The sequence below is a fragment of the Spinacia oleracea genome, chromosome 1 (genome assembly GCF_020520425.1).
Source record: "Spinacia oleracea cultivar Varoflay chromosome 1, BTI_SOV_V1, whole genome shotgun sequence".
Lineage (NCBI taxonomy): Eukaryota > Viridiplantae > Streptophyta > Magnoliopsida > Caryophyllales > Amaranthaceae > Spinacia > Spinacia oleracea.
The window spans coordinates 33,014,481-33,028,296 of NC_079487.1; the positions used below are offsets into that span (position 1 = coordinate 33,014,481).

Here is a 13,816-nt window from a genome sequence, read left to right on the forward strand (position 1 = left end):
GGGAGTGGACGAGTCTTTCTTAGTAGGTCGGGCAGTAAATGAGGAGCCAGCTAAGGCCCATGTGCCGTTGGTTGTTGAAGAGCCGGTGGCGGCCCAGGCGCCGGCTAGGCCAAGTGGCCGGGAAGAGGCTCATCTCCTTCCTGCAGACATTCATCCGGATCAGGGATGGATGAAATGGCTGGACAAGAATGGGGCTGACCTAAGAGACGACCTTTGCGTGGGTGAAGGATATGAGATGAGAGTGTCGGCCGGCTTGGAGGCGACGGTCAGTTTGATGGTGGATGGGGAGTTTCCAGTGTATGCCGCTGCCATTAAACGAGGCATGAGATTTCCTCCACATCCTTTTGTTGTGGAGGTCCTGGATGGTTTTAACATTGGGGTGGCCCAATTGACCCCAAATTCCTGAGAAGACGTATTTGGCTATATCGCCAAATGTGCGCTGACGAACGTGCAACCGTCTTTTAATGTGTTTCTTCATTTGGTCTCCATTTCCCGTTCCCCCAATGTCGTCTTTTAATCTGAGCAGCCGGGGTACCTACCAGACAGTGGTGGGAAAACTCTCCAAGTGGCACAAGTGGAGGAAGAGGTGGGTCGTCTTTCACACCGACGACCTGGATATGTATTATAGAATGGCCGTTGGAGCCCCACGGCTAATTACATGGAACATGACAAGGCCCTCCCTCCTCTGGCGGCAACAGAGTGGGGCCAAATAAAGATAATGTTTAAGAAGAATACCTACCGACTCAATGCCGATAAGTCTTTTCATGTGCCGGCTTAGTGGTTGCCGCACATAAGCCAATTACGGGATGAGGCATTCTTAGCTGCCGTTGGCTTAGGGTACTCTATGACCAAAGGTAGAGTCATAGACTGCCTGCCGTTTGTCTTTGTTTCTTCTATTTTCATGATTTCTCTAACTGTTTCCTTTGTGTGTGCAGAGGAAGGCATGAGTAAGCTGAAGGATGCCGATATAGGCGAGGGAGATATGACAGATTGGATGGACGACATCTGTGAGGCCAAGATGAAGAAATCTAAGGCCGAGTTGGAAGAGAAGGTAAGTAGTAGGGATATAATCGTCCTTATCTGCTTTGTCTTTTGCATATTTTAGTGTACCTTGTCATTAATCGGACTGGCGTCTTTTCTGATGACGAGTCACTACTTAGATAGTGGCTCGTGACCACTACAATGCGCCTCGTCATGTTTGATGGATGAGCGTCTTCTTTGATGACGAATCACTACTTAGATAGTGGCTCGAAATCACTAAAATGCGCCTCGTCATCATTTTTGGACGGGCGTCTTCTTTGATGACGAGTCACTACTTTGGGTAGTGGGTTGTGATCACTGCAATACGCCTCGTCATCACTTTTGGACGGGCGTCTTCTTTGATGACGAGTCACTACTTAGGTAGTGCCTTGTGATCACTGGAATACGCCTCGTCGTCATTTTTGGACGAGCGTCTTCTTTGATGACGAGTCACTACTTAGGTAGTAGCTGGTGATCATTGCAATACACCTCGTCATCCCTTTTGGACGGGCGTCTTCTTTGATGACGAGTCACTACTTGGGTAGTGGCTTGTGATCACTGCAATACGCCTCGTCATCATTTTTGGACGGGCGTCTTCTTTGATGACGAGTCAATACTTAGGTAGTGGCTTGTGATCACTGGAATACGCCTCGTCATCATTTTTGGATGGGTGTCTTCTTTGATGACGAGTCACTACTTAGGTAGTAGCTGGTGATCATTGCAATACGCCTCGTCATCCTTTTTGGACGGGCGTCTTCTTTGATGACGAGTCACTACTTAGGTAGTAGCTGGTGATCATTGCAATACGCATCGTCATCCTTTTTGGACGGGCATCTTCTTTGATGACGAGTCACTACTTAGGTAGTGGCTCGTGATCACTGCAATACGCCGTGTCATCTTTTTTGGACGGGCGTCTTCTTTGATGACGAGTCACTACTTAGGTAGTGGCTTCTGATTACTGCAATACGCCTCGTCATCATTTTTGGACGGTCGTCCTCTTTGGTGACGAGTCATTATTTGGATAGTGGCTTGTGATTACTGCAATACGCCTCGTCATCATTTTCGGACGGTCGTCCTCTTTGATGACGAGTCATTATTTAGATTTAGACTTAGTATTTTTGTCTGTGTTTTAACAAGCAAGGGAGGCGGCAAAGATGGCTGCTAGGGCGAAGGGGACTGGCCTTTCGCAGCTTAAGAAGTGGGCTGCACCGGCCGCGTCTGAGACGCCGAGTGCTGCCAAGAAGCCCCGTCCCAAGCCTCGCCGTTTGGCCAAGAAGGAGGAAGCACAGGCTACGGAGGACATTCATCCTGGAGACGATGAGCAGATGGTGGACAAGCCGGCTACGGTTGTGGACTCGGTGTCCAAATCGAAGTCAGGCGGGGACCGTGCCGAGAAAGCTGATCCCCTTGTCGGCATTCCTGCTAACGTCCATTCCCAGATTCCTGAAGGGGTTTTCCCGCCGAGCGAGACTTTCCGGTGTTAAGTTTTACTCGAACGTCGTACAAACGTATCGAGCCTCCTCTGACAGTTCTTCTTTCTCTCCGCGTCATCCTAAGGCCATTGTTTTTCCTAGAGCTCAAGAGGACGAGCATGCAGCTCCGGCCGAGGAAAAGCGTATCCCAGATACGCCTCATTTTTCAGCCAGGGAGAGGGCGGCGATTTGCCGTAGCGTGTATAAGGCTGTCCCTCAGGATTATGTCGCCTCCCTTCCCGGCCAGAATGAGGCTCAATTTGGTGCAATCCAAGCCAGCTTGCTTGACGTGAGTATCTGTTTGTTTTAGATTTCTTAGTTTGTTTTCGAGGGTGCCTGCTAACATATTGATCTTACTCTGTAGTTGTTCGTTCATATGGAGTTCTGCAAAAACTGGAGGAAGAAGAAGGCCGCTAAGCTCAAAGTGCAGACCTCCGATGCCGTCCACCATGGTGACTATGCCTTTAAGTCAATGGAGGAGATTCACATCGAAAAGCAAACGACCATAGATCTCCAAGCAAAGGAGCTGGTGACGCTGAAGTCGAACAAGGCGGAGCTACTCAAGAAGATCCTGCAACAGGACAAGGACATGACGGCGATGGTGACGGAGAACAAGAAGGCCGCGGCTGAGAAGGTGGAGCTCTAACCTCAACTTGAGGACTATCCTCAAGTCAAGGAGTTAGCCAGTTAGGCCGAGCATGTGTAGGGAGAGCTGGAGGCCGCCAGGTCGCAGGTTCGTGCCTTGATGCATGGAGCGCTTGCGTGAGTCCTATGACCAAGGAGAGCAGGCTATGAAGGATGTCGTCAAGCACGCATGGGAGAACGACATGGAGGAATATGACCTTGCCATGTTCGAGCGGCGTTTGGAGCATAGTTATGTTGTCCTTGCTGCTGAACGTCTTGGTTTGCCGCCTCCAGATTTTGTGCCGTCCGACGATGAAGATGATGCCCCTGCCTCCTAATTTGCTGCTTATGTGCTTTTTAAGACAATTTTAGTTTGCTGTTTTATTTTTGTGCCTGAGGGCAAAAACAATTTAAGTTAATCTATGTTTTGCGCCGTCGGCGTATGTACTTTTGTGCCTGCTGAGCACTAACACTTTAATTTTTGCTGTTTTTTGCGCCATTTTAGGCATCTTGGATGAATGGGGGTACACGTTGCCTCTTTTAGTTTATTTCTCTGTGTTTTGTACATAGTTTTTCTTTAACAACTATACAGGTGAATAAGTATGATTGTCGCTGGGCAGGTCTTAATGCCGCGTCTAAAACGACAATCGTCACGAGCGGTTTGGTACCTTGCCGCTGCGCCCTACAGCTAATAATTCTTAGCTTCAAGAGATTTTGCTACAAGACGAAACAATTACGCTGTTTGGGCTAGTCTTTCTTTAGATGACGAGCGTGTCTATCTTAGAATTGATTGACGCAAGACAATCAATAGATATGCTTGCCGCTAGACATGCTAGTCATATAAAGATGGACGGCAACATTATGGGCCGCATAAAACGTCGCTGTGGAGCTGTTTAACAAGCACTCCTTATTTTCAAGAATACACTTGCCGCAAGGAAGATCTACATGCCGCGGCTAAGAACGAAATTGGGTCGTCACCTTTTCTGACGAGCGTGTCTATCTTAGAATTGATTGACGCAAGTCAATCAATAGGTATGATTGCTGCTAGACATGCTCGTCAGATAAAGATGGACGGCAACATTATGGGCAGCATAAAACGTCGCCGTGGAGCTATTTAACAAGCACTCCTTGTTTTCAAGAATTCACTTGCTCCTATGCAGGTGTTACCGCAACAGCTAAGTAGATGATACTTGTATGTCGGGAGGCAGATTACAAAGCAATCCTTGTTTTTAGGAACAAGCTCGCCACAGCGGCTAAGTAGGTGATACTTGTATGCCGCGGGACAGTTTAGAGAGCAGTTCTTGTTTTTAGGTACAAGCTTGCCGCAGCGGCTAAGTAGGTGATACTTTGTATGCCGCGGGACAGTTTAGCGAGCAGTTCTTGTTTTTAGGTACAGCTTGCCGCAGCGGCTAAGTAGGTGATACTTGTATGCCGCGAGTTAGGTGGTTGAATAGGTGATCAGCCTATAACAGGTGCTAATATGGGCCACTTCTTAGGCTTCAATCAATTAGGCTTGCTGGTTTTGTTTGCTAATCTGGGCCACTCCTCAGGCCTTCATTCAATTAGGCTTATTTTGAGTTAGCGTCATCAGTTTATTAGTAAAAAGAAAACAGGCAATATAGGTAGAGTAGTATTATTTATAATATTTGCAAGGCAAATTTAGCCAAGTACACCACATTTTACTACTCTATAATGACCGTCAGAGGTCTTTTGAGAATGTCCCTTAAGAACAACTATTAATCCGTCGTTACCTAGAAGAAGTATTTCTTTAAGTTGTTTGCATTCCAAGTCCGTAGGATAGGCCGACCTTGCATGTCCTAGATGTGATAGGTGTCGTTCCGAACCTCGTCATATATCTCATATGGTCCTTCCCAGGTGGGAGTCAACTTACCTTGCTCATTCGCTCGTCCTACAGACTCCATCTTCCGGAGAACCAAGTCCCCCACTTTCAAGACTCGCCTCGAGACTCTTTTGTTGTATTCTCTGGACATGCGGAGCTTGTATAGCTCTTGCCTTAGGGCGGCGTTGCCTCTCACTTCAGGTAAAAATTCCAAGGCGGCTTTCATCATCTCCTAGTTGGCATTTTCATCGTACAGCATAACTCGAAGTGTTGGATCACATATTTCTATAGGGAGGACTGTCTCGGCTCCGTAAGCCAGCAGGAATTTTTTTTTTTCGAGTCGAGTTTTTTTCCGTAGTACGGATTGACCATAAGACATTTGGTAAGTCGTCAGCCCACAATCCCTTAGCCTCATCTAACTTCTTCTTCATTTTCCTTCAGAAATGGTTTTGTTAAAAGCCTCAACTTGTCCATTTGCCTGTGGCCTTCCAACTGATGCAAAATGGCCGGCTATGCCAAGCTCGGCCAACCAATCCTTGATTTTCGGTGTCTCAAACTGCGGCCCATTGTCAAAGACGATCGACTGTGGCACACCAAACCGAGTGATGATATTTTTCCATAACCTTCACATCATAGGTTTTAATGTTTTTTAATGCTTTCGCTTCCACCCACTTGGTGAAATAATCACACATCAACAATGACATAGCGCCTTCCTCCCGGCGCGATGGTGTATGGGCCTAGGAGATCCATTCCCCACTTAGCAAAGGGTATTGGACTTGTGATGGATGTCATAATCTGAGCCGGCCGGTGTATCAGATGGGCAAAGCGCTGGCATTTATCGCACCTTTTAACCAGTGAAAGTACATCATCCTTCAGAGTTGGCCAGTAATAGCCGGTTCGAAGTGCTTTTTCAGCCAAAGCCCTTCCCCCAATGTGCGAACTACACAACCCATGGTGAGTGTCTTCCAGGATCTCTAGTCCTTTCTCAGGCGTCACACATCGCAGTAAAGGTCGGGAGTAGGCTTTTTTTGTACAGTGTTCCGTTCTACATTTCAAACATTTTTTTCTAGAGCTTTGCCGCCTGTTTTGAGTCATCTGGTAGGACTCCATTCATCTTGAAGTTAATTATATCGTCCATCCAGGTGGACGATCTGTTCCCACTGCCGCCTCAAGCTGCTCAATACTTTTGTGGTCTTTTACCTCCCAAAATACATGCCGAGGGGTGTCACAAGATGCGAAACTGGCTAATTCGGACAACGCGTCAGCTTGATTGTTTTCCGATCGAGGGACCTGCCTTAGTTCAAAACTCTTCAGTTTTTGTACTTCTTGGTGGACGGCCTTCATATATTTATCATTGTTGGGTCTCTTGCCTCATAATTTCCATTAAATTGACTCACAATGAGTTGAGAATCAGATAGTGCCAGAATCTCCTCGGCTCTTGCCGCCTTGCACATTTTGATGCCACAAAGTAGGGCCTCGTACTCGGCCTCATTATTGGACGCTTGAAAATTGAAGCGCATTGCATATTCATACGTGTCCCCCTTAGGTGACTGACAGATTATACCAGCTCCACACCCGTTTTGTGTGGATGATCCGTCCACATAGACTGTCCATTTAGTTTTCGTATTTTCTGAAAAAACAGGCCTTGTCATTTCCACAATAAAATCCGCAAATGCCTTCCCTTTGATGGCCTACCTCGGTTCATAAGTAATATCAAACGATTTTATTTCAATGGCCTAGTTCAACATGCGGCCCGATGCCTCCAATTTTGTAAACGGCAGTTTCAACGGTTGGTCTGTTTAAATCACTAGTCTGTGAGCTAGGAAGTAGGGGCGGAGTTTCTTGCTGGCCATAAACAGGGCTAGACCAAACTTTTCCACTGTGGGGTATCTGACCTCGACATTCTGAAGTACGTGACTCACAAAGTATACGGGCATCTGCACCCCTTCTCTTTCTGTCAACAAGACTACACTTAGCGAATGTTCGGATACTGCCAAGTACATATATAAGACTTCCCCCTACAAGGGACTAACAAGATGGGGTAGAGTGTGCAAATGGTCTTTCAATTTCAAAAAGGCCGCCTCTGCTTCATCTGACCATTCAAACTTGGACTTCTTCCTGATTGCTCTGAAAAAGTAGTGACATTTATCCCCGACCCTGGAAAGAAATATGCCCAGGGCGGTCAAGCAACATGTAAGCCGCTGAACTTCTTTGACAGTCTTCGGTGAGCTGATATCGATTACCGCCTGTATTTTATCTGGGTTAGCCTCAATTCCCCTTTCATCAATTAGGAAACCTAGGAATTTCCTGGAAGTTACCCCAAACACGCACTTCTTGGGATTCAGCCTAATGTTGTAAGCGCGAATGGTCTCGAATGTTTCCCTCAAATCAGCTAGGTGTGTCATTCGCTCTTTACTTTTTACTATCATGTCATCAATATAGGCCTCAATATTTCTGCAAAGCTGCTTACTGAACACAGTATTAATGAGACGCTGGAATGTGGCAGGGGCGTTCTTTAATCCGAACGACATAACCTTGTAGCAATATAGCCCTTGCTCCGTGACAAATGACGTCTTTCCTGATCATCCGGCCAAAGAGGGATCTGATGAAATCCTGAGTATGCATCCATAAAACTCATCATGGCATGCCCCGCTGAGGAGTCGACAAGCCGATTGATCTTTGGCAATGGGAAGCTATCTTTGGGACATGCCTTGTTCAAATCGGTATAATCGACACACATCCTCCAGGTTTCGTTTGGTTTTGGGACGACGACCACATTAGCTACCCAATCTGGGTACTAGCTTGGACGGACAAAGCATGCATCCATCAGTTTCACTTCAGCAGCCGCGGCCTGATTTCGAACCTCCCCATGGTTTCTTTTCTTCTGAAGGACCGATCTAGCATCCGGGTTCACATTTAGCTTATGAACAGCCACAGCTTGATCAATGTCGGGCATTTCTTCAACTAAAATGCAAAAATATCCTCAAATTCTCTCAGCAAATGGACCAACTCTGCTGCCAACAGGTCGTCAGGAGAAATTCCAATGGGCACTACCTTGTCTGGTTTGTCCAAGTTCAGCACAATATTGTAGTGAGCCCCAACAGGTTGTGGTCGGTGTTCCTCCATGTGAGCTGATGATATGGTTAAGGTTTCTTTACAGATTTAGAATTTGTGCTGCCGCACTTTCTTTTGTTGTTTATCACATCTTTCTCCTCACCTGATCCCCAGGCATCTGGATTCAAGGTAGTTAAGTAGCAATCCCGAGCCTGCTGCTGAATCACCATGTATAGTACTGACACTCCCATCGTCACAAACAAATTTCAGAACCATTAAGTGAGTAACTATGACTACTTTTGCCCTGTTCAGAGTGGGACGCCCTAAAATCAGATTGTATGCAGTCAAGTCTTTGACTATGAGAAAGAGAACGTCCATTTGCCGGAATTCCTTCTTACTTCCCATCCGGAGTGGAAGGGAGATGATGCCGACGGGGTAAATGACGCTGCCCCCAAAGCCAATAATTGGGTAGTGGATTTTTTTCTATCTTGGAGGGGTCATGTTGCAACCGATTTAGACATTCGAGGCTGATGATGTCGGACGAACTACCTGTGTCCACCAAGATGCGCCTAACCCTCAGATTGGCAATTTTCAGCTTGATCACCAGTGGATCGTCATGTGGGGTGGCTATTTTTCCTCAGTCGGCCTCGCCGATCTCTACTTTAGGAAACGGATCTGCAGTAGCCTTTCCAGACAACATTACTTGCCCCAGCCGCTTGGCGTAATCTTTTTGACCTCTCATGGTCGGGCCCCCAGCGGCCAATCCACCTGATATGACAACCATGCACTCGGGGTCGATTCGGTTCCCATCGTCCTCAGAGGGGGGTGACTTGTTCTTTTTGTAGAACTGCTTTCCTGAGCCTCCGGTATTCCTGCTAGTGTAGTTCTTTAAGAATCCCTTGGCGGCAAGGCCGTCCAGTGCTCTCTTCAAACTCTTGCATTCCTTGGTATCATGTCCTATGTCACTATGGAAGTGACAGTATAATTTGGGGTCCCTGATTTCCGGCGGCGATTTCATTGGGAATGGCTTATCAAACTCAAATTTGGAACCAACGTCCATTAGGATGGTGTACAGGTCTGTGTTATATTCAAGCGTTCTCGATCATAAGTTCTAGGCCTCTTCTACCCAGCCGTCGCTGAGGGTCTGTCTGGTTCTTTTGCAATAGCCCACGTCCCATTAGGCTGACTCCTTTTCTTAAACTTTTCCTTCTTTGCAGCTGGCTCAGCGGTGTCACTTCCCCGGGGCTCTTTCGGAACGCTACAAATTTCAGTTGCATGGATGAAGGCCTCGGCCTCATCCAACACTTCGGCCATAGTCCGCACACTTTTCTTCACTAGATCAAACTTGAAGGAGCCCTTTTTAAGTCCCCGGATAAAAATGTCAAATGTGACACCATCTGGAAAATCTGGGATTTTCCCTGCTTCAAGGTTGAATCTCTTTACATAACTCCTCAATGACTCATCTTTCCCCTGCTGAATCCGACTCAGATGCATACTTGTCTTCTTTTCTTCTTTGTGAGCCATGAACCGGGTGGAGAACAATAACTCGAGCTCGGAGAAGGAGCTAATGGTTTTAGCTAGGAGTCTTTCGAACCACTTAGATGCTACACCTTTCAATGTGCCTGGAAAATACTTGCACCATATGGACTCATTTGTTCCTTGAACGTACATGTGATGCCTATAAGCCAGAAGATGCATATCTGGATCAGTTGCCCTATCATAGGCGTCAATGTTAGGCGGCTTGATCTTTGGCTCTTTAGGTGCTCTCATGATGTTGTCTGCAAAAGGGGTGGAGTGACCGATGGCCAGATGGGATACTCCTGCTTGAATGTGGTACACAAGGTCTTGGTACTGCGAGTATGGCTGTCGCCGAGAAGGTTCTTGTTGTCGGGTATGCAGACTTGGTCTGGTAGTTTGCGGACGCGTTTGACTTGAATGTGTGTAAGTCGGATGAGGAAGGGGCCTATCCGGCATAACTGGGGTGGACCCCGTATCAGAGAGTTCAGATTCAAAATCAGGCACTAGCTCGACCTGTGGTTGTTCACGTCCTCGAGACGTTTCTCCAATCAGCCGCTGAGGCAGCCTCCACGGCAGGTGAGTTTGAGTCTGATTAGCTTGATTCCATGGCAACCGCCTCCTGGCATCCTCTTCCGCCTGCCTAGTCCAGACATTCGGGGGAGGCAGAGAAAGTGATGGCCTGATTTCCGCCGGTCGCTCTTGATTGTTATATATTAGCATACTCTTTTGTACTTCAGCATTGGCTGTCTTACCTATGTCAGCCTGGAAGCCGGCAAAGATGGCCCGCAGGGTGCCTACTGAGAAAGGCATATCAGGATTTTCTTCTATTACTATGTCAGCCCGAGGATCCAGGTGTCCTCCAGGGGGCGGGTGACTCGCCTAATCGTCTTCCTCACTAAACACCTCTAACTCAGCGGCATGGCGAGGAGTGTGTCCTGCGGCAAAGGTTCGAGCGGCATCAGTTGTGATTTTTGGGATAGGCGTCTGCTGGTGCTTAGACGACATCTCCTCTCGAACAGGCCGTCGAGGTTCATTCTCAGGTCGTTGCTCTTCCATACTACCATAACTCCCCACAGACGACGCCAAATGTTGTAGGATTTTTCCGGTCAGCTGATGACTAGGAGGTTTCTAGTAGAATACGGCCCGATCTCAGCTCCGACTTGCAAAACAAGCATATTCCTCTCGTAATATTCCATCCGATGCCTAAGTAAGTATGTGTTTTTAGAGAGAGAAGGTAGAGAGGAGACAAAGCATATAATACTTGTGGTTGTTGTAGACTGAATGTCCATGTCCTTGGGTTTTGGTGCTTTATATAGTACTAGGTTAAGAAGGGATGACCTAGAATCCTCTCAATGTGATTGGTTGAGCACTTAAGAATTGACACGTGTCCCTAAGTAATAAGGCAGCCAGCCTAATATGGACATAAATGGGCTTTTGGGCCTCTGTGCCACTAAGTAATCAAATCAGTCTTTTCCCATCATATTAACAATGAGAAATCCTAACTATAAGTGACAGTGGGCCCAGGCCAGGTGCCATGGTGTCAGCCCCTCTGTTGTGCAAGGTCTGCCACGTTGCATATCCTTTATCAGTCCATGTCAGACTACCAAGTGGCATAATTCGTGCCACGTGTTACTCTTTTAGTGGCACAGGTGGCAGAGTAATTTTGCCTACATCACATCATATTTTTTCTTGTCATTTAATTCCTTCTAACTCATAAATCACTCACTGTAATTTCATATTCCATTTTATTCTTTTTTCTTCTTGTCATGTACACAGGTATTTGATTTTTCCATTTTTTTTCTTTTCAACCTATGTATCTAGAAGAAAAAAATTGATCGAGTTTTTCTCCCCGTGTGGTGGCTATTGTTATTTTTCAACAAAATGCAATTAACCATATAGTATGAGATCCCGTATGGATGTAAGACGTACCCATTGCATGCATGCCATGTCTGTCTCCGTGTCTCATGCAAGTGTGCTTAGCTACACGTCGTGTCTTTTTCATGCAAGGTCGTGTGTATCTCCACAGGCCCGACCATAAGGAGGTCTGGTCGGATCTCCAGCACAGGGCCCAAAAAATAATAAAGAATGTTGGACTAAAACAGAAAAAAACCCACTTCTCTTTCCCTTCCCCGTGACTTCCTGAAACAATCCCAACAATCACGCCTCTTCAAATTCTCTCTCCTTCCCAATTCCCATGGTGATTTCCAAAAAAATGGGTCAATTAATTACCTTAATTATAATCAGCTCTCCACGACTCAACCACTTCGCTTCTCGCTCCATGACTCTCACTTTCTCTCTTTGCCGTGCAAGCCTTTCTCTACCAGGTGATTTTCTTATGTTAAAACCTCAAGATTTGATTTTTCTTGTTATTGTTGTTGTTGTTGTTGTTGTTGTTGTTGTTTTTGTGCTTAATTGTAATTCTTCGATTTCAATTTTCGGTTAGGGTTTTGAAATCGAGTGGTTCTTTCAAGAAAATTAGTCGAAGTTTGGGTCAAGACTGTGTATTTTGGTGGATTTGGAACTCTCAGGCGGAATGAACGCGGTGGAATTTGGCCAATTAGGTAGGGTTTATTGAAGATGTTGGGTTTAATTTGACCGATTTGATTGTTGTTACTGGGTAATTTGTTGAGTTTAATTGCAAATTGAAAGCATGGAGTATGTGAATTATGAATTAATATTGTTCATCTATTTATCACCCATTTAATTCATTAAAAAAAACAACTATAAGTTGTTCAACGAATAAATTTTCATATATTAGATATGTTTGAAGAGGGGAAGTTCGATATTTCTTATTGAAATCAATCGACAGTTTGTCATTGAATGTAAAGGGCCTCATATGAACTTTAGTGATACGCTCAGCACAGGGCCACCAAATCGCCGGAGCCGGCCCTGTATCTCCAATTAGCTTAATATACTGTCATTTTTAACTCTATATAAGAACTCTGTATTCGCAAGTCGTAACGACCTGATCAAGATTGGAAATCAAACACAACTAGTTAGCCAGGAGCAGTTTAAGGGGGAAGTTCCCCTTACCTTTCTTCGATCTCGTATCAAGAGATCAATTTGGATCAACTCATACGTGCAGGTTCGAGTATGATATTATACGTTGGCACTCTACTAAATGTTTTCTTATTTACGTTATCTTTATGCAACGTAAGTGGAAACTACTCTTATAATTTAAATGCTATCCAATTTATATAATGGACATAAAGTATACGGAGTAATAGAAATGAGGAAGCATGAAGGTTAATCAAGTGATCTTTACAAGTAAAGCCACTTGGAGAGAGCGCTTATCAAACTGAGCTCATATAGTGGAGCATTATAATTATAAATCATAAAAATGAAATTCAAGTAAATTTGAGTTTAATTCACTAATATATTACTTTCTCTGTCTCAAAATATTCTTTACGTATTTTATTTCGGTGTCCTAAAATATATTATATTTTTTTTTATTATCACATAAATGCTTTAATATTCTATTAAAATTTGTATCAATGATTATTATAACCAAAAAAATTATTGGAGTATTTAATCCGTCACACTTTTCCATTGGGACATTAAATCTTTTTTATTTTTTTCAATATAAGATTTTTGATAAAAGTAAAAACATTATAAATAAACGTAATTTGCCTTATTTAAATAAAAAAAATAAAGAAATGTCAATGTACATTAATCTAAATTAATTAATATATTAAAATGCGTTCTTAAGAATCATCTACTTATTACGTCACGTCATCACCAATCAGCATCATGACATGTCATTGACAACCAAAAACCATGTAGCGAGGATCAAACATTAGACCTCTTTGTTAAAAATTACACTTTCTACCATCTTAACCAACTACAACTTATGTTACATTTTTCCATATAAATATTCTTTTTACAATAATAATAAATAGAATAAAAGTGAATGAAAAGAAGGAAATGATTACTAATTTATAAATGTACAGTTATTACATTCCCAGCTTAAGCCTCATGAAAAACAAAAAAAGTTTGCGGTAATAGAGTGTAATAATGAGTAAGAGGGGAACATTGACGAAGGTTGAGTAATTAATCAACTAACGATGAAGAAAAAGATCCGACTCTGTTTTGATTTTCGGATGTGGGGTTTCAGATTGGAAAGGATGTTGATCGACTGCTAATCTTGTGTCACCACCGTAATTCGATGATGACACCATCTATATGGGAAAAAATCAAAACTCGGGGCAACACCCGGACCAAACACTAGTTAGTCGTTAAATCGTGTTTAAAATTCCAAACGTAAAGAACATTTCGGGACGGAGGGAGT

The 13,816-nt window shown here is 44.6% G+C and overlaps 1 protein-coding gene across 1 annotated transcript; it reads right to left on the bottom strand.

Annotated features, from left to right (window-relative positions):
* Nucleotides 1–5,383: 5,383 nt before the first annotated feature.
* On the bottom strand, nt 5,384–7,912 carry LOC130463732 (uncharacterized). The gene is made up of 4 exons (XM_056832958.1): nt 7,765–7,912; nt 6,990–7,534; nt 6,354–6,647; nt 5,384–5,539 (listed from the first exon to the last, which is right to left on the bottom strand). The coding sequence occupies exons 1-4, from the start codon at nt 7,910–7,912 to the stop codon at nt 5,384–5,386; spliced, it is 1,143 nt and encodes a 380-aa protein (XP_056688936.1).
* Nucleotides 7,913–13,816: the final 5,904 nt, after the last annotated feature.

What these genes read in the sequence shown, in the direction of transcription:
- LOC130463732 (XM_056832958.1), bottom strand. Translation starts at nt 7,912, where the DNA reads ATGCCCGACATTGATCAAGCTGTGGCTGTTCATAAGCTAAATGTGAAC. An exon ending in GATGGATGCATGCTTTGTCC is followed by an intron (nt 7,535 to 7,764) that starts GTCCAAGCTAGT and finishes CCGGATGATCAG; the next exon opens with GAAAGACGTCATTTGTCACG. An exon ending in TGCACACTCTACCCCATCTT is followed by an intron (nt 6,648 to 6,989) that starts GTTAGTCCCTTG and finishes GAACCGAGGTAG; the next exon opens with GCCATCAAAGGGAAGGCATT.